The sequence below is a fragment of the Anser brachyrhynchus genome, assembly GCF_964034855.1.
Source record: "Anser brachyrhynchus genome assembly, chromosome: 5".
In the NCBI taxonomy this organism is placed as follows: domain Eukaryota; kingdom Metazoa; phylum Chordata; class Aves; order Anseriformes; family Anatidae; genus Anser; species Anser brachyrhynchus.
The window spans coordinates 37,761,512-37,781,168 of NC_137699.1; the positions used below are offsets into that span (position 1 = coordinate 37,761,512).

Sequence of the window (19,657 nt, forward strand, 5' to 3'; positions counted from 1 at the left end):
GGCCTTGGCCCGCATAGTAGGGGAACATCGGGGAAACGTTGGGTATTTTTAGTTCTGCTTTCTGCTACTCACCGACGTAGAAGGTGTTGGGGGCCTGCTTGTCCCCCAGCTGCAGGTAGAGGATGCTGGTGGTCTGCGTGTCATGGCGAAGCCACAGGGCCACTCCCAGGATGATCCCTCCGGCCAGCTGGGGAGAAAGCAGAGGGAGCACGCGTTACCCACAGCCAAACCTCTCGTGCAGGAGCTTTGAGCCGTACGCCCTGCAACTCACACGCCCTGCACAGCATTAGGAGCAGCCCTCATCCCGAGCAGGTGCACAGTGCCTCCCGGCTCCTGCCCGTGGTTTCCTTGCTGGAGCTGTTTTATCACTCGGCTACCATGGAAGGCTCAGTCTCACCTCTGAAGCACAAGGTGTGCAACCCAGGGGATTTTCGACAGAAATCAGGATCAGCCCTCATTACCCTCTGCTCCCAACAGGCTGTTACCACCTGATTTCATTTATCTGCGATGAACAAACAGGGTCGTGGGTTTTGTTTAAAAGCAAAACTGATACAACTAGCTATACCCGCAGGGATTTATAAACCAGTCCATCAAACTTGATGACAGGCAGGGAAATGCCCGTCCTCAGCAGCATTTGGCAAAGGGACTTGTTCCCTTCCCCAGAAAGCTGGGGAAAAAATAAAATTTGTACATTATGTTCAGGTAATGGAAAATGTTATGAACGGCTTCCTTAGTGTTTTCTCTTCTAGGGGAGAGGGCAGGGAATGGAAATGGGGGACAGGAGCAGGCTGCCAGCAGAACTCGCTGTGTTATCCCTGACATCCCTTTCATTTAAAACCATCAAAGAGAGGGGGGAAAAAATAAAAACACAGGTTAAAAAAAAAAGTGACTGAAATTCTTAAGGCTAAGAATTGCTGGAAGCGTCTGCTTAACTGCCCATGCAAGCGTCCTAAATCCTTCAAGCCATTTGTTTTTAAAAAGAGCCCCCACATGAAATGGGAAGATAACTACTGAAAAGTACAGAAGCAGTTACAAAAGTTTTTTGTAAGAGAGTCTGAGCAGGGTCAGGTGTGAGCCTGAAGGTCACATTAAGAAACAAACAAACAAATAATAAAAAAAACAGATTCTGTTGAGCAAAAGTGCAAAGTCTACAGCTGTGCAAGCCCAAGTGAACACATGTGGACTGGGATTTCCAAAAAAGGCTCCCTGTGTTTGCCTAGCTCCGCTCCTCCTGAGGTCAGCGTGCGTTTCTCTTCCTTGCTAACTTCTGCAAACCCCAGCCAAGTTTTTTTTTTTTTTTTTATTGGGGTGCCACAGGAGCTCGGGCGAGTGCACACCATCCATGCAAAATGCCCAGGGCAAGCTGACCTTGTGGCTCCCAGAGCAAAAAATCCCCACCAACCCCACCTGGCAATTTGGGAGGGTGAGGAGGAGAGGTTCTGCCAGCCCTTCTCTCCTTTTGCCTCCAAAGTAATGACCCTTAATGCTCCTGCCCCAGCAACCAGTGCAACCTCCCCGCTTGTGGGCTCTGTCAGCCCTGTCACACTCGGGGCAGCCCACAGTTCTCCCATCCCTCGCAACAGAAAAAAAAGCCACGAAAGCCAGCCAGCGCTCCAGCTCAGCTCCAAATAAGGCAGAAAGTTCCCCAAATCCAGCCTGGCACTGCTTGTTCATTGTTTAAGAACATAATGGAGCCCACGTCTGCTTCTCCTCTTGGGAGATGGGGAGGGTCCCCAAACTCATCAGTGCCCCCCTTAAGGATCTCGCTGTGGCTCCCAGGGGAAAAAAGATCCCAAAGAAAGATCTGGGATTCTTGTGGGGGCGGGGAGAGCTGAAGAAAAGATCGTAGCCATGTGTGGTGTTTTGGTTTGTTTTCATTCCAAAAAATAAACAAAAAAACAAACCACCAAACCCAAAAAGCGATAGGTTCACGATAAGCTCAGCGCCATGCAGCATCCTTCCGCTCAGCTGGGGAAGGGTCTCGCTGTAACGCTGCAGTGTTTTTGGGAATCAGCACCACCAAGTGTGCACACTTGGACAGCAGCGCGTCAGGTGTGAAACGGCACACATCCCCTCACCGACATGTCCACCCCGTCCCCTGAATGCAGAGAGAAACTTGGCCATGCTGGGAATTCGGCAGGGAAGGAAACAAGATGGGGGGGAAGGAGAGCAAGGAAAAGAAAAAAAATATCACTGGATTGCCATAGAAACCCTGGCTTCCAGCAGAATAACTTTTTTTTTTCATTAAAGAGAACAACCCAGAAAGAAAAGCTTTTTTTTTTTTTTTTTAAACAGAGCACCAAGGACCTTCGGCTGGAAGTTTCAATCCAACAGCAGCTGCGTTTCTTAAGAGCAAACGACATTCACTTACTAATGAAAACAGGATTTAGGCTATGCTGAGTAACTTTTTCCATGAAAACCATATATCCTTCCACCACCAGGCAGCACAGAATGTAACGAAGGCATTTTCCAAAGGAAAGAAAACAAGGAGAAAGCCTCGTCCCTTTGTCACGATAACCCTGCCTTCTGCTTTTGTACTGCAATAGCATCTAGGGGCTCCAGTTTCTCTGGGGACTTTTCTGGTCTCCAAGTTGCATATCCTTATTTTCTAAATGTCCCTTTTTTCCTCTAGGCACCTAGCACCCTGTGCAGGTTACCGAATTTCTCTTTGCTTGCCCAGCTCTTCAGAGCGTGAGGTCTCAGAGGCTCATTGCAAACACATCTCACAGTCCTCAGTTTACATTTTTGGGGACTGCTTCCATGAGAGCAATAGTAAAAGCTGCAATTTCAGCAACGCCCATGCTGCATTATTCTCAGACATGCTTCCCACAACACCACCCCTCCAGCCTGCAATTCCCCTAACGCGGATGGAGGGTCTCCCTCCTCCCTGTACTTGAGCTTCCCTCCACCTTTATTTAAAAATAAAAATTAAATTCCCATGGGCACATCCCTAAAACCCCCAAAGAAAACAACCCCCAAGGGCAAATGACACCTCCTCCACCTCCCCTGCCCCTTTGCAAACCCACAGCAAGCTGACCCTGGGATTCACACCCCAAAGGGCACAGTGTGCTAGCACAGAAGAGGTGGCGCGGCAGGCTCTGCTGTTTCCTCCTTACTGCTCTTTTCCAGCTTCCCGAGATTTATTGCTTCTTCCCCAGACAGCCAGGCTTTTCCAGCTGGATCCTGCCCGCCCAGGGCGTGTGCAAGACTTGCTGGCAGCCAGCATGGGACGACGGGGAGGAGAGCAGACCCCGAGAGGTGCAATCCATGGGATGGGGCATCACCGGCAGAGCACCATAATAAGGATGCAACACCACGTGCAGTGATAACTCCTCTTTCACAGCTCCGTCACACCTCCTCTAGAAATTCCCATGATTTAGGGGTGCAAGGAGTATCCCTCTTCTCCCCTTGAATGTAGGGCACCCCATAGCCGAGATGACCCCGCTTCTGCCTGCTGCCCCCCAGACGCTCGCGTATGCCAGGATGTGCATCACTCCTCAGTCCCTTCCGCTGCCGCCACCGCCCCTTTTCCTCCTGCTCCCTTCCCTCCGCCTCCCCCTAAAACAGGCTTCCTGGCAGGGAGGAGGAAGAGGAGGAGGAAGCAGCTCTGGCTGCAGCTATAGTGTGCCTTGACCGAAGTGCAGCAGACATCCTGCAGCCAAACCCCGAGGAAGAAAAGGGAAGTCCAGGTGCTGGCAGTTTCACAATGCTGTATTTTTAGCAGCACAGCTTCCCGTGGACGCGGCCGGTCCTCCCGCTGGGACGCCGCTTTCCTCACCCCTCCGTCACCACCAGCATCAGGGTGCACAGCAAAAACACAACCGAAGGAGTTTTTGCAGCGATGCTGCCTTTGTCCCTCTTGCACAGCCTGGGCAGGCTGCGTATTGCTTGCAGACAGACTCACCACAGTGACTCCAAACCACCTCCCAGACTGGAAAACAAAGCACTGACATCACCAACACTGACACTGTTTTGGGGTGTTTTAAGATTTGGGTCGAAGATCAGACATGTTAAGTTTTCCTGCTTGTAGCAGCTTCCCTGAACCACTGAGCACCGGCACCACGCGGCTCCTCTCCAACACAAGCTGCAAAGTGACCGAGATGATGCAAAACCAGAGGTCCCCCCTCTTTGGGTGCTGGGAACTGGGGCATGGAAGGATGAAGCAGCTTGCCAAGGCTGAAGCGTCTCGTCGCACAAGCAGCCAGGAATTAATTGCTAAATTGGGGTTGAACGTTTTGCTCCCAGCTCTTATTGGGCTCTAGATGGAAAAGCAGATATCATATTATCCAGTACGTGCAGCATAAATAACGAAGAACCATTTTGTAGCTGCATCTTATGCATCCAGCGTGAGCGGAAGCAAAAAGTAAAGGAGACAGAGATTTATAAATTAATGAAACTCCATCTCCGGAAGAGGCAATCCACATGCACACACAGCCTGCCAAGACGTGCACTAGGACCTTGCAGGTTTTGCAGCAACACCTAGATGGATCCAGGGCCAAGAGCAGAGCACGTTTGCAGCAGGGCACAGGCGTATATGCAGGGTGTGGACGGGCACCGCCAAGCTGGCGTACCTGCCCCGCACCTCGCTCCCCACAGAGCAGAAGCCAAATTTCTCAGCTAAGGTGAAGAGATTCACCCATGGAAGTGCTTAAGGAGCTCAGGGCTCAATATCCCCTGTGCTAAGAGCTGAATGCCAAAAGCTAAGGGCAGCCTGCAGGAACGTGGGTTTGATGCTGCCGTGGTCCTCATGTTGAGATAGCAGAACCATCCATTAAGGAGATGAGTGCTGTGGATCACGCCGAGTTGTACTGAGTGCTGCTCGGTGACATGGAGGATGGGGTGACCATGGGATGAGCAGGAGCACCAACCCATCAGACTCAAAGATTTTGGGGGGATGAAAGCAGGGTAAGTGACTTAAATCAGACAAATTCAGGTGCAGTTGGACTGAAGATGATCACAAAATGTAAAAACTTCATTGTCAAACTCAACACAGGCACTCGCAAGCCACAACAACACTTTTCTTGGAAAAGGCAGACGAGACCTTTCTGCCATCTTCTGCAACTGTGACATTTGATGACTGGCAAAGATCAGGCCACACGATAGAAAACACGCAGGCAAAGCCTGTCTAGAAACAGAGGCAAAAATGAGGCAGAAAGCCCCATTTTCTACACGCAGGGCTAGGAAGGCACCATTGCGCCCACACTCTGCTTTGAGAGCGGCTCAGCCATGGCCACCTTCCAGCAGCGGCTATTAATACAGCCACGGAGCAGGGCTAAATCCTCTGCTGGTGCCTATAGTTACCAGCCCAACAAAACTGCACAGCTCCTCAAAACAAGCTGGAAGAAATGCTCCCGGAGGAGAGGCAGGCAGGGTGCCAAATAAAGCCTGAGGAGGAAGAAGAGGAGGAGGAAGAGAGCGGGAACCCAGTGTCCAATGCACCAGCAGGGTGCTCAGACCACGGGATGCTCTTCAGCCACCTCAGCCAGAAGCAGCCCTACACATCGGCATCTACCAGCAAGGGTTAAGTGCCCTGGTGGAAAAGAAAAACAATTTCAGATACCGCTTTAAAATTAATTTGACCACACACACAAGCGTTTAACTACAAGAGTAATACAACTGCTTTCCCTTTTTAATAACACAGTGAAAGGCGCTTGCACAGCACCTTTCATCACAGGATCAAAGTGTTTCTGAAGGCGCTGTGCGTGCCTTCATGCTCTTGCACAGGTGAGCGTTAGGTGGCTGGCAGAAGAACCACCCCAGGAAGACAGAATAACCCCCTCAGCTGCCAGAGATGCTCCCTCCTGGTGATTTCAGTGCAGCTCACGCAATGAAGTCAGGTATTTCTGATGACGGAGCATCAGTCTCTTTGAAAGACCCGGTTAACTAAGCTTCGGCACGCAGAGGTTTCGCAGGTGATGGTAGGGCTGCGTTCACTTGATAGTGAGCCCAGAAACACATCCCAGGGAGACACCAGCAGGAAAGCTTGGATCCGGGTCCTGAGCCTCCACACACTAAGAAAACATTTCCTTTGCCCTACAAAGAGAGGCATTAAATATCCACGTTCCAAGGCACGTGGAGATACGCTGGGCTGTGCGTTGCCCAAACGCACCAAACCCCAAGTCACTGCAAGGAGATGCTGGAAAAGCGCTGTGCCCTTGGCGTTCGCAACGCCGTGTGCAATTCCCAGGGAGACCAAGAATCAAAACAAAAACCCCCACTCCACACTGGAAAAGCCTGTGACACACTATGACTAATACAACCAAAGCAGTTTCCAGCACAGGCATGCATGTGGGGCTGCAGCCTAAACAGAAGTCGAGCTGTTGTTACGAACCCGCCGAGTTATTTCTGAGCAGTGCTTCAGAGCACTGCACATCACACTAACCACCAGCCCTTCTGCCTCGTTTCCGTCACCTCGTTTAAACTCGCGGCAGAAGCACCCACCGCCCTCCTCGGCACACCCAGGCAGCGAGGTCACCCCCTGGGGGCAGAACTGTCACCCCGGAACCGCCACCACCACCCAGAGAGGAGGAAGCGTGGGCTTACCGCCTCCCCCCGATGCCATCTCTCAAAGCCAAAGCCAGATACCTTTGTGCATGCCATGCAGACTCCAGAGGATGACCAACAGATTTTTCCAGAGTTGCACAAGATGAGAAAATACCTGTTCCTCCATCCCTTCTCACAATGCGTTCCTTTGAGATCCTCGCTCTCAGGACAGTGGTTTTTCACTTTCGTGTTCCCTCTGCTCTTCTCTTTCGCACCCTACCCATACCACAGACAACACAAGCAAGAGAAAATAGTTGTGCGTTGCCTGGAAAATGGCATTAGGACCGAACTCTTTTAATTAGACACCTCCGTGGCACAGCAGCCAGCGCTGCTCCAGACCTGGAAGGCTGCCACTGGCCGAATTAGCTAATGGGCTGGGCGAGCCTTCTCGGAGCAAGCCAATTTCTCCTTGGTTATGTTTAATTACATTTTAAAATAGCCATCTGGCTTCCTTCAGCCTCTCCAGGGACGCTTCGCCGCAGTGGTCAGTCCAGCCAGGCTCTGTGGGCTTCAACTCACTTCGGAGGGTAGCCGAAGCCCAGCCGTCTGTGCAGCTGCTGCCAAGAGTGTGGTGGAGAAATGGCTCTGCCCCACCACACACCCTGCCCCTGCCAGCTCCAGGCTGAAGAACGAGCCAGGACTGCCTGGTCCACCAGCGAAACCCCAAGACCTGCGTTTGGCAGCTTGCTCCCGAGCTACCCCCAGAAAACCTTTATCTCTCAAAGTATCCCAAACCCAGTGCTTAAATCAGCTGTGCAAGGAAAACTAGAAGCACAGTTCAAGTTTTTTTTTTCTTTTTTTTTTTTTTTTCCTGAAACCAAGGTTTCAGGGCAAGTTTGCAGTGCACGAAACCTTTTCCCTTATCAGCTCTGTGTTTTGCTAACCGGGTGAGGTGCCCCAGGTGCTGCCCTTGGCCTCCTCCACAGCTTCAGTCCAAGCGATGCCGCCACGAAAGACGCAGGCACCAAGCTCTACCAGGAGCCCAGCCACAGGCCCGAAGGGCTCTACCAAAGAGCTGGAGGTGCAGTGGGGCTTCCGAAAGCTTTACAGAGCTTTGGGCAGCCTACCAAGCCTCACGTCTCTCAATGGTATGCGTGCTCCTTGAGAGTCACCACTGCACAGCTGCTCGCCCCTTCCAGAGGACAACCAAGCCCAACCTGGCTGCTGCTTCCCAAAACACATGCACGAGAGAAAAATAACACAAAAAGAGAGAAAAATCCCAGGCAGGCAGGCTGCCGAGGTGCCCCAGGGAGCTGGCGCTGGGGCAGCCTTTTCCTTTTGCTTTTCAACACAGCGGCTTTGTTCAGCCACCCCCCCCACCTCGTGCTGCCAGGGGGAGGAAGCCGGGGGATGTTGGTTTATTTACACTCCAGCAAGACAACAGGGCCACTTCAGTAAGTTATCAGAGTTTCTTTCTCATTTGTTAACACAGCGAAGGTTTAGAATTGCTTCCTTTCTTCCTCCCGAAGCCAGCTGCCTTTTAGTGAGCGGCGAAGCCCCTGCGCCTGCCAAACTTCTGGCTCTGCCTCACACTTGTTTTCGCCAGCAGCGCCCAACCTCGATTCAGCGCCGAGCAAACGATAAGCAAATGAGCGCGAGGAGCCCGGCAGCCCTTGCATACCAAGCAGCTTGCACAAAATCCCGTGTCTCATGCCTCCCTTCGGCTTAGGGCATGCCCCAGGGCTGGGATACCTGTATGGCCACCCTGCAGAAAGCCCGAGCACCCTCCACGGGGGATGTCGGTGTTGCTCCTGACCTTATAACGCCAGTTCTTGTAGGGTCTTGATGCCACGGTGGTGACCAAAGCATCCGCCCCCCAGGCGGGGTGCAAGATGCTACCCCGTGAATTCTGCTTAAAACCAGAAGGGTCTGCAAGCCATCAGACCTGTTGTTCACCCACTGTTGAGCCTGGCAGTGAGCATCGTTAGCGCTAATGAAGCCCAGGCTCGCCATCTGCACAGGAGGCAGCCTGAGGGAGCCAGCTGCTGGCAAGTGAGCACTGGGGCAGCATTTCGGGGAGCCGGCAGGTCGCAGCAGAAGCCATAAGGGGGAAGGAAAACAGGAAGGAAGCAAAACACTGATTTAATAAAAGGTAAGTTGTTTGCTAAACCGCACGCAAAGGCCTCCTGCACCTTTCCTGCCCCCCGAAAGACCCCTCCTCCCTTGCATCCATCCTTGAGCAGCAAGAATGGCAGGAAACGAGGCACAGAAGGGATGAAAAAGCCCCCGGATAAGCGCCGTAAGGTGGCAGGAATGACATGGGCAGGCATTTCAGGGAGGGGGCTGCCAGGCTCCATCCTGCAGGAGGAGGAAGAGGTTTAAAGCAGGCCGGTCCCGCAGGCATCCTGCAGCTGGCAGAGCATCGGGTACCAATTAATGCCATTGCTGTCACCACTCCCCTTGGTCAGCGCTACCCCGGGAGGAGAAAGACGAAGCAGAGCCTGAATTCGGACCGGATTTGAGATGCGGCAGAAAAAACCGAGGCTGCTGACCCAGAATTGGGAAAGACTGGGCAGAAACCCCCTGACGGCGACCTTCCTCCCACGCGGGAGACCCCGCTGCCACCACCGTGCCCAGGTCCAGCCACCCCTGGGGACAAATTATTCCTCGGGAACTTTCCCAGGGAAGCAAGCCTTCCCACCATGGGAAACAGCTGCAGCCCCAAATAACTTCCTGGGAGGCAGCGCCCAGCTCCAACCGAATGCGGGGTATCGAGGGGCAGCGGCAGCCCCAGCCACCCCTATTTTTAAGCCCCTTCTCCCCTCCAGCACCTCCAGGGCGGGGGGCTCAACCCATCCACCCGGGGGCAGTGGAAGGGAACCCCACTGGAACAACAGGGGGTCTGGGGGAAGAAATGCCCCCCAGCCTCATGCTGAGGAGGGTGTATGTAAATATATAAACATATACATATATGAATGCCATATGAGTGTGGAGATGTGGGTATATATATATATATATAAAAATGCCATCTAGGTGTATATGTAGATGCACGCAAATAAATAAATATATCTAGATGTATTTGCACGCATTAAAAAAAAAGGATAAATGCGGTCCCCCCAATTCTCCCCCCCCCCCCCCCAAAAAAAAAAAAAAAACAAAAAACAAGACCACGCAGGTCTTCGCACGGGGGGAGGGAGGAATGGAAAAAACCCGGCTAAAAGCAGCCGAGCCGCGCCGCAGCCCCCTTGGCAGACGCCCCCCCCCCTCGGCGGGGCTTACCCAGAAGATGAAGTTGAAGACGAAGAGGAGGTATTTGATGCACTTGGTGCAGCCTTCCACCCCCATGGCGGCTCCTGCGGCGGCGGCTCGCTCTCTGCGGCCGGGCTGGGGCGGCGGCGGCGCGGCGGGGAGAGCCCGCCCCCGTACCGCCCCCTGCCTTCCTTCCTTCCTCCTGCTCCTCCTTCTCCTCCTCCTCCTCCTCCTCCCCCCCTTAGCAGGGGGGCCGCCTCTCGCTTCCCCCCCCACTTTTTTTTTCCCCCGTAATGGTTTCACCACCTTTTTTTCCCCGATGCTTTTTCCTTTTTAAATTTTTTTTTCATCCCCTCTACATTAAAACTCATCTTCCCAAGCCTTGCATGAAAAGTCTCCCCAGTTCATCAGCCGACTGATCTGCTCAGTTGCTGACCATCCTGGGGGGGGGTGGGGGGTGCCAGGGCTCGCCACCCAAGGGATTTGGGGCACACATTGACATTTTGGCTCTGCCTTACCCAGCGGCTTAGCGATTTCTGTTAAAAACCATAAAGTTGTGCACCAGAAGCGTGCTGAAGTTTCCTAGTCTTCAGGCCCATCTGTGAATCCCCAGAGATGCAGCTTGCTCTCTCCCCGTGTTGTGTTTGCAGCAGGCGTGGCTGTTTCCTTTGGGGCCAGGCTACCAATCTCCCCAAAACAGAACATAAGATGACTTCTGATAAAAGTCGGGACTTTACCATGCTAAATATTTCATAGAAAAAGAGTAGAAATGGGTTTTTGTGCCTTCAGGTGCTCAGAGAAACACCTGTCTGCCTTAGTGGATTTCTCAGCCAAAGGGATGAGGCAACCCAGCTCAGCAGGTGATTGCAGCATTGGGCATGGAAAAATGCCCGATTTCTGCCCGGGCACTTTCCTGTAGCAGAAGCATTTCAGAGAACAGCTTCTGAGCTTAAAACCTGCAGCCTCAGAGCGAGTGCTGCCTGTCGGTGGGGTCTGAGCACACGCCCTCAACAGGGTTTGACCTGATAGCTAAGCACGTGTCCTACACATGCATGCTGAAAATTAAGTCAATTTGTTCCAAAACTGTCCCATTGCCGTGGTGGATGATTTGGCTGGGACACCCTTCTGAACCCCTCTGGACCAGCTACGGCACTTGGTGGAGGTGGGGACCAGGGGTGAACAGAAGCTGGTCCGGTTCACCCATCACTGATGCTGAATATGTCCCCTGTTGTGGGCTTGCCATGGACTCATAAACCCTTTGTCTCTCAACCCTATTCACTCATGTGGCCTAACTAACGAAGCCAGAGGCTCACAAGGCACGTAGCTAGCTGCTAGCCCAAATTATCAGAATAATCCATCAGATGGTGGCAATAGCCCTAATCCCATGCAACTCCTGCCCGTTGATCCAAAGGATAACGGCAGGATCCCAAAGTCGCTCCCTCGCTACAGCACAGGACCCCAACACATCTTTTTTTTTCTGCCCAAACCGTGAACTTTCCCCAAAACAAACGTGGAGTTTGTGGCAGGGAGAGGAAGGAACCGGCTGCAGACCGATAAGGCCTTTGGTGGCAGCACACTGAGCACTGGAGGTTATAAAGGAAAAAAAAGATGCTCAAATCATGTCTGGGTGCTGGAGAGCTGGCGGCTGCAGCTGCAATCACTGCCACAAAGTTGGCATTGAAGCTTCCCTCAGGGAGCTTGGGTTTCCTGGAGGGCATGGGGGTGTCACTGTTGCTTTTCTTTTCTTGCTTTCTTCCTTTTATTTTTTTTCATACGGATAGTGGCAAACAACGAATAAAACTTCTCATGCACTCCAAAAATTGTATTAATGAACAGCTAAGGCAGAGCTAAGGCAGTCCTGTTTCTGGGTTGCTTGTAGGCCTGAGGCATGTGCTTCCCCTGGCTCAGGCTGGAGGTTCACAGCCCCCATCTCCTACATCGCCCATCGCCCAGCTCTGGGCTGACACCCACTGCATCCAAGCCTGGCTGCCCCAGCAAAGTCCCCTCCATAACTCACCAGTGGGAAAGAATTTCAACCTTTGTCCACATAGTCCTTTTTTTTTTTTTCCTTTTTTTTTTTTCCCCAAACAGCTCAGCAACAAAACCACAGAGATGGCACAGCACCAAGATAACAGAGCGTTTCCCCAGACTGTATGTCAGTTCAGATGTTGCATATTCCTCGTGCCATACTGCTGGCCCTACAGACCTTAAATTACCAGAACGTATTTCCAAGTTTCCCAGCAGTGTTACCAGCTCTTTATAAAGAGGCTGTTGTGAAAGTAAAACTAATGTGCACGGTAAGGGCACATGGGTGCATGTGTCACATGCGGGTAAGGAGTGCAGGTGCTGCGGGTAGGGCTGGGGATTTTCCTCTCTTGGAGGAGGGTTAAGGTCAGACTTTCTGCAGGGCACTACGCTAACACAGATTTGTTTACCCAAAAGGCAAGCCTGTGAAGCAGCTACCTAACTTACAAAGACTGGGGAAAGCTTAAATCAGGGCCTAAAAAGAGGTGAAGAAAAACAGGCCTGAAAGACCAAAAAACCCCACCCCTTCCCCCAAGAGTGGCCATTTAAATGTGCTTTCACAATTGCATTTTGGAGCAGAGTAAAGCAGCAGAGACTGGAGATGCTTGCAGTGTTTTTCCTCCATCTGCTGGGCTTTTTTTTCCCTCTCCCCTCTTTTTGACAGTGTTTCTAAAAGTCAGTGTCAAGTTTGTGGGTTTCAGCACAGCCGACACCTATGGTGTGACTCACCAGGGCCCATTAAAGCAAGGGCATGGCTGAGCTGCCTCCCAGCCCTTACCACGAGGATGCCAGGAGTCCTGTCCCTGTGTCTCCTAGCCAGCTTCTCCAGGGGAGATGCCCAGCAGCTCTTTGAGCAGCTCTGTGTTAGAAAAACCCCGGTTGTGCTTTCCAAAAAGCAGCGGTGGCCTTTGGCTACAAGAAGAGTGACGGTAAAGATGGTCGGGTATCACCTCCCCACCTTGTGCACATGGCTAGAAAGCCTGCCATCAGGGCATGAAATAATTAACATCAATGCTGGCTCTACACACATCACACTGAGGACCTGCCCAGGGCCAGCAGGAGATGTGGGGGAACAGATGGGAGTCCCTCATCCTCCGGGGACCACGGGGTCCCCAGCCACGCAGTGTGCCGGGCACGTGGGGTGGATGAGCTCTTGGCATAAGTACCTGGCAGTCCTCCCTCTGCCCTCCTCCAGCACAAAGATGATGGAAAAAGGTCTAGCTATACACCATGGAGATAAAATAACGTGCTTTTTTATGAGGTATCCTGGTTAGCTGTTAATCACTGCCTCTTATTTTCTGTGCCAAGTATGAAAGAAATAGCCCACGTTTCCAATTTACCTGCCATGTTGGAAAAAAAAAGAAACAAACAACAAACAAACAAAAAAAGCAGCATCACCAAAAGTCTTTAAGTAGAGATGCATGCAAAGAAATTGTACTGCACAGAAATTCACCCCGCAGGAGGCTAATAGTCCCACATAACATGTGGATGACTGCTTAGGCTAATAGTCCTAGTAATATCAGGATGACTTCCTAGGCAGCCAACAATCCTGTTTTTCCAAGGTGCTAAGGGCAGGCGGCCTGGTCTGCAGTGACAGGGAGCTCTGTCATCTCAGGGAGTTCCCCTCTAGTGACATTTAGCTGCAGGTCATTATCCAGTTTCTGGATAGTGGGAGATCATTTGGGGAAACAGCAGAGCTCACCCTGGAGGTGAAAGCAGAGATCAAGGGAGATGACTTGCTTCCTATTTTTTTTAATCTGCTTTCCCAGCCAAGGAGCAGAAGGCCAAGGGTGCACAGCACCAGGGATGCAGCCAGCACTTATATTTTCAGCAGAAAAAATAAATAACGTCAAGAATCTCACCCACGCAGCTAAAGAGTCATCTCCAGGAAATCTTTTTGGGGATATCCTGGTGCCTCCTCATCTGAAGGCAAACTGGAAAATTCCTGATCTGCAAATTCAGCCCAAGCCCCACGGCAGCAGGAAGGGGGTTATGTTTTGGGCAGGGGACGAGGCAAGCAGAAACCTGTAGCTGTGCCTGAAGTTTCTGTTTCTAATAAACTCAACAAACAGTGCCAGTCCACGCAGTCTGTCTCTCTGCTGTCTTTAAATATTTACATCAATGTATCTGTGGCAATGGTCAGGTTATACAAAGAGGAGGAGGTGCTGGGGAAGCTCCTGGTGCTGCCGGCTGTCAGGGCTGGTTCTGATGCAGGTGGAGGAGCTGTTTCCAGAAGGCACCAGCGGTGAACAAGAGAGAGAAAGCAAACCCAAGCGGGTTTCCCAACCCAGCACAGACATTTCCTCTTCTTTCCCAGCACGTCCGAGAGGGCTGAGCTGGGCTTTGCTGCGAGACGTGATGCAGGAGAGTGAGAGCCCAGCCCAGCAGCACAGCGCGGGGAGCTGCTGTTGTGTCATCAATGTATAATTCATTAGCAGGTGAATAAAGGCTGGAATAGCTTGTTGCTGATGTAACGCAGCTAAAAAGAAAATGAACATGTCTGCCAGCAAGCTGGTGCGCTTCAGGGTTAGACAACAGTGGCATTTAGTGATGCTAAGGAGAGCAAGGGGGGGATTTGCCTTAGAAGGATGCACACAAACTAAGGGAAGGCTACAGCCAGAGCCTGGGCAGAGCCCTCCTGCTAAATAAGTTTAGCAGAAATAGAGCTGCTTAGAAACACTGTTTTGCCTTGGCAGGAGATGGCTTCCTTACCACCCAAACTGCAGAGAAGTCCACACAGGTTTGCAGATTATAAGGCTTCAGAAGAATTTGCTCAGCAGCATAGCTTGCTCTGGGCGCAAATCAGGGTTGTACAACAAAGGGCAAGTTTCATTTTGGTGCAAACTGATGCTGTCAATAGGGCAGCTTATATATATAGAGGCCAGGCTGCCATTGCTCAGCTGACAATAGTCAAACTAATTGCTGGAGCTTAATTGGCAATTAATTGAAGCACAATTCAACAGATAACTTTGCACCTCTGTTCTCCTGTTAACTTTATTATTTGTTTGTTTATTTATGTATTCATTTTGCATCAACTGTGCCTAGATAACCAGGGATTTCTCTCCTATTGCAGTCTGAGCATTGAGGTGTGTACCACAACCACGTTCCCCTCGTGTCAGCCCCAGGAAGGCTCACGGGGCCTGCAGGTGTTTTGGTTGCAGGGTTTGCATCCCTGCTGTTCAGCTCCATGCTTTATCCTGACAAAACCACTCTCTCGCTCTGCTCAGCACCGGGTAAATCTCTGCAGCACTTACAAATTGCTTCTTGGGGTTTTGCTTTCATTGTGCAAGAGCTGTAATTTTGCCCATAGCAAGCAGCAAATTCGGGACTTGTAAGTGCAAGCACACTGACTGCAGGGCAGAGAGTTGTTTTTTTTCTCTTGCTGTTGGTGCAGCTATTAAAAAACCTTTGACACCTGCCCTCCTCACAGCTTCCACCAAGGCATTCCTGGATGGTGCCATTTTTCCGGCTGTGAACAAAATGATAATGCTGCACTTCCGTGCAGTAAGTTTTGACCACAATTTCTAAAAACAAGGAATTGAAGGTGTCTGCTTTCCTGCTCCTTGGTCTCCCTTCCTATCCCTCATCCCATGCTAGGGATGTCCAAGTGGGTACTTCTACCCCCAGGACAAGAAATTGCACACTTGCAGTCTGTGTCTCGTTGGGCAGAACTGACTGCTCTCTGGGCACTTACTTCCCTTGTGCAATGGCTCAGTGCTTGTCATGTTCTCCTCCCTGCTGCCACCATGGCAGAAGTCATTACAGAGGTGTGGAAGCAGCGGCAATGTTCATTCACACCTTCAGGCAAGTGCTGGCCACTTGCTGCTCCTCCTGATGAAGTTTTTGGGAAGGGGATACTGCAGCCTTTCAGGCTTCTTCATCATGCATGCGCTCCTCCCATCCATAATCATCCCTTCACATTAAAAATAGGCCTGGGGTGGGCTGTTAGTGGTCACGGTGGTAAAGTTTTAACAGAGATCTTTCCTACTAGGCTTTAGAGTTGATGAGGTAGCCCCTCGTAGTAAAACTGCATTATTTGCTCAATCTCCTGGGTTTTTTTTGTTTTTTTTTTTTTGTTTTTTTTTTTTGGTACAGCAGAACTTCATCAGCTGTCCAGCCAGCAGAGAGCAGTGGACAAGGCCTGACTACCCGGAATTTGAAAGGGAAGCAAAGCCCAAAATAAAACCAAGAACCTTTCTGCCAGGTGGCAAGTGAAACCTTAGCAAGTTCTTTTATAGAAATACCTTGTTCTTTCCTTATTGCTTCAATGTATCCTTAGGCTTTTTTCCTTGCCCATGCTTGCATTACTCCAGAGGTGGCTGAGGGGCAGATGAGGATGGTGACAAACACCAGAGGATGGGTGGCTCTGCCAGGCAGGTTCCTTGTGGAGGAACAACACGGTCATCTCCATCTTCAGTGCTAAGGCAAGTGCCAGCTGCATGGGGAATATCTCCTCCGAGCACTGAAAGACTTACTGACAGCAGCCCATTATACAACTGAGCGCAACTGTATGCTTCATGCTGAAAAATAGAAGGAATGACAGCCTTCTGCAAGAATTTCCTTTTTATTGAAGCAAGCAGGAGTCACGTGAGCTGCCAGCTGGCCTGAGGAATGACAGCAGCAGTAACCTGGACAATAAGAGCCAGAGCTCACAATGGAGATTGTCTCTCTCTGGAGAGCGATGCACTTCAGAAAACATATTGTATATACACACGCATGTATCTGAATCGCTTCCCACTGCTAGCAAGTGGCTATGTTTGCACGTGCAGCTGCTAGGCGAAGCATATTACTTCTAAATCCCTGCTAGACCGAGGCGTGTTGGTGGCTGTCAGGAGGTAGCTGGTGATACTTTGGATCACTTTGAACTTGATCCTGCTTCCAAAGTCAGCGGTGAAGCTCCGCTCATGCCAAGGGAGCGGGATTAGGAGCGACAGCTCTCCTCCCTCACCGCCTTTCCTTCCACTGCAAGATATTTGCAACCATGCTAGAAGGCTAACCAGGTGAGGGAAGATGCTGTAGGCTGTACTGCTGTTTTCACGTGTGTAGCAGTCCTGAATATCAGCATGGGACTTTCCTCTTTTATCTCATTGAGATTATCTCATTTTATTCAATCAAGACAATCCCAATTGCCACTTACTCTTTTTTTTTGTGGCTAAAAGCCACAATGAAGGAGAGGGCTGAAAGCTGGTGTTGGTTCAAACAGACATATTCCATAGCCACAGTTCACAGCAGATTTTCCAGCTATATCTATTGCAGTAATGGTTTTCAGCTCAGAAGCAGCTCTGTCTCCTTGCAATGAGGGCAAAGCACACCGGGAAGCCATCATTTTAGCAAGGCTGAGAAGCTGAGATCTTCAGCTGGTTGAGGCTTTTCAAATTTCTGCTTATTGTTGATAAAGAGATGTAAAGAGGAAGTGGACATTGTCTTGTTTGACCTGGCTGGGGATCAGTCCGCTTCTCTCAGATTTAAACATGAGCCCTGTATATGTTTAATATCAAAGCCTTTTTGTATTCCACAGCAGTGTGGTAGGTCATTGAAGCTAGAGAAACACAAAGTTAAGGCAGTGTGGTTGAATGTGCTGGTATGAAATCAGCACAGCACCTAGGAGGTTGACCAAATCCTAACAATTTTAAAAATGATGCATATCACATCAAAAAGGGGAGTAACAGAGGGATGTGTCCTTATTCTGGCTGGTTGTTTCAAAACACAGGCACTGCTTCCCCCCCCCAGTTTCCACCCCAAGCTCCAACAATACTTTAATATAGGGAAAAAAAGAATCAGTGGTGGTTGGATACCTACATACTCCAGGGATAACTCCAAACCTGCCCAAAGTCAATAATAAGCAGTGTTCCAGTTAGGAGAGCACATTTCCCTTCAGCAGTGCCACACTGTGTCCATGTATTTTCTGATAGTGAACCAGTCCCAGGCTACGGTCCAAAGCTATCACCCTAGAAATGTCACATCTTTTGGGGTCACACAGAACAGTGCAAGAAAAGTTCGGTTTAGCACTGTGATTCTGGCTGGGCTTTCCTTTCTAGATGTATCCAAAGGTGTGTGTGTCCTGCTTGTGGAGCTACACCCTGCACTGCACCTGGCGAGGCGATCTGCATTTCCGAGCCCAGTTGCGCCTTGGTCCTCATCCATTTTCAGTGAAGGTGCCCTTCCACAGAGTGTCACCCAGGCCAATCAGCTCAGGAATGCACAAGGGCGAGTGATGCAGGAGGGGGAAACATGCAACATGAGCAGTAGTGACGCCCATCCCTCCACCTGTCCCCACACAGTGCCATCCCAGGGGATTTTGGGGAGGTCTTCAGGCATCTTCCTGTACCAAGAGCTCGCTCTACCTGGTAGGGAAGCCCAGGAGATGAGTTTCTACCTTGCCCGCAGGATGTATTTGCCTTTCCGGTCCAGGTTGTTGCTGAAGTGGATGGAGAACCAGAGGAATGAAGTCAGAACCATCCCGTAAACCTAAAAGGAAATAAATGAAATAGGCAAACAGTTAAATACTGAACTAATGATGATGCTCCCTCTGCATGAATAAGGGATTATAAGAGTTGCCTGCTAGTCTGCTTGGCACTTCCAAACTTGTTATGTATGAAAATATGAAATTTTTCTTGAAGGAGCTGTTTTACACTAAAATGGTGAACACCAATTCCAACATGAGATAGGGGGGAAAAAAACATGTGGTTAAAGCATCTGATTGGAATTAGCACAGCATGGCTCAAACTCTGTGCTAAAAATATCCAAAAGTGAGAAGAAGCCAGGAAATTCAGACTTCAAACTCCTGCCACAAAACATTCCTCCACGCAAACATACATCTCTCATAATAGCCTTTTGTATAAATAACAGAGAAAAAAAACTCCATGCTTTGTTTGGAGTAAAAAAAAAAAAATCAACAAAAATCAAAAGACCACCACGTGCACACTGCGAGGACAATATGCTTCCTTTGTACTGCAGCTTTCTGATGGGTCCATCACCCTGAGCAGTGGTGGCTGGTCACGTATCAAGATTTACACAGGCAGCTTATCAAAGGTGAGGATGCTGGGGGAAGAGTAATGAGGGCTGCAAAGCCCTCTGAAAGCTTGCCTTATTGTGCAAGCTGAGCGCAGCTCGATGAGGGCACATCTGTGCACGTCGCAGTGCTGGCTGGAGGGACAGGGACACGAGAGCAGCTGTACCAGCCACCAGGTTTTCCTTTGCATCCTGCCATCACAATAGCCAACCTTGCAGTGAGACTTCCTATAATGTACACTTCAAAGACTTTCTTGCATTATCTGGCTATAGCATCAAGTTACAGGGAAAAAATATAGAAGTGCTCCTACTTTTGTCTGGGTAGTGAAATTTCTTCTACAGCCAAGGAAAATTAGGAAGTGACACCAAATATCCGTATGTGGCTTTGCATTACACATCAGCTACATGTCCCAAAGATTTTCTGAGCAAGAGCTCAGCTGCACTAAGATCCAATGAAGCTTTAATGCTAAAATTCTGTCTGCAAGTACATAATTCCATCTAAGTAGAAATATACCTCTGCCGTTGCCTGATGGCTTTCCACATTTACTACGAGCAGTACAAAAAAATCTTTGTTCCTCTGGCTTTTCTTGAGATAGGGAAAAATCTTCTAACCCATATCGTGCCGAGGTGGACACAAGCACTGAAAAAATCCCTAAACACACACAGGTTGGGAAAACTGGCCCTGTCTGGGAAGCAGTGTGGAGATATCAGAGCAGACCAAACCTAATTTCATGGTTAAGAAACAAGGCTTGTACTCTTTTCTGGCATGTTTCAATACACGTGCAGGGCCTAGTATAGGGGTAATTACAGTGGGTGGACCTAGGAGCAGGCTTGTTTTAATCAGGGGCACTCTCCAGCTCTCAATGAACTGTCCCCACGCAGCCACCGA

The 19,657-nt window shown here is 50.3% G+C and overlaps 2 protein-coding genes and 1 long non-coding RNA gene across 10 annotated transcripts in view; all 3 read right to left on the bottom strand.

Annotated features, from left to right (window-relative positions):
- CD81 (CD81 molecule) overlaps positions 1-9,940 on the bottom strand; it is a 31,812-nt gene extending 21,872 nt beyond the window's left edge. The window contains exons 1-2 of the mRNA XM_080593577.1: positions 9,763-9,940; positions 73-187 (exon numbers count right to left, since the gene is read on the bottom strand). Of these exons, the coding sequence (XP_080449703.1) occupies positions 73-187; positions 9,763-9,828 (181 nt within the window). The 5' untranslated portion in view covers positions 9,829-9,940. The remainder of the gene's footprint in view (positions 1-72; positions 188-9,762) is intronic.
- LOC308195705 lies at positions 2,654-9,752 on the bottom strand. The gene is made up of 2 exons (XR_013951751.1): positions 6,586-9,752; positions 2,654-6,033 (listed from the first exon to the last, which is right to left on the bottom strand). It is a non-coding gene; the product is annotated as an uncharacterized lncRNA (long non-coding RNA).
- A 6,366-nt stretch (positions 9,941-16,306) lies between the features above and the next one.
- The window catches only part of TSPAN32 (tetraspanin 32), a 31,348-nt gene continuing 27,997 nt past the window's right edge, over positions 16,307-19,657 (bottom strand). For all 8 annotated transcript variants that reach the window (XM_080593571.1, XM_080593574.1, XM_080593573.1 and 5 more), the window contains one exon: positions 16,307-18,225. In XM_080593571.1, the coding sequence (XP_080449697.1) occupies positions 18,130-18,225 (96 nt within the window). In that variant the 3' untranslated portion in view covers positions 16,307-18,129. The remainder of the gene's footprint in view (positions 18,226-19,657) is intronic.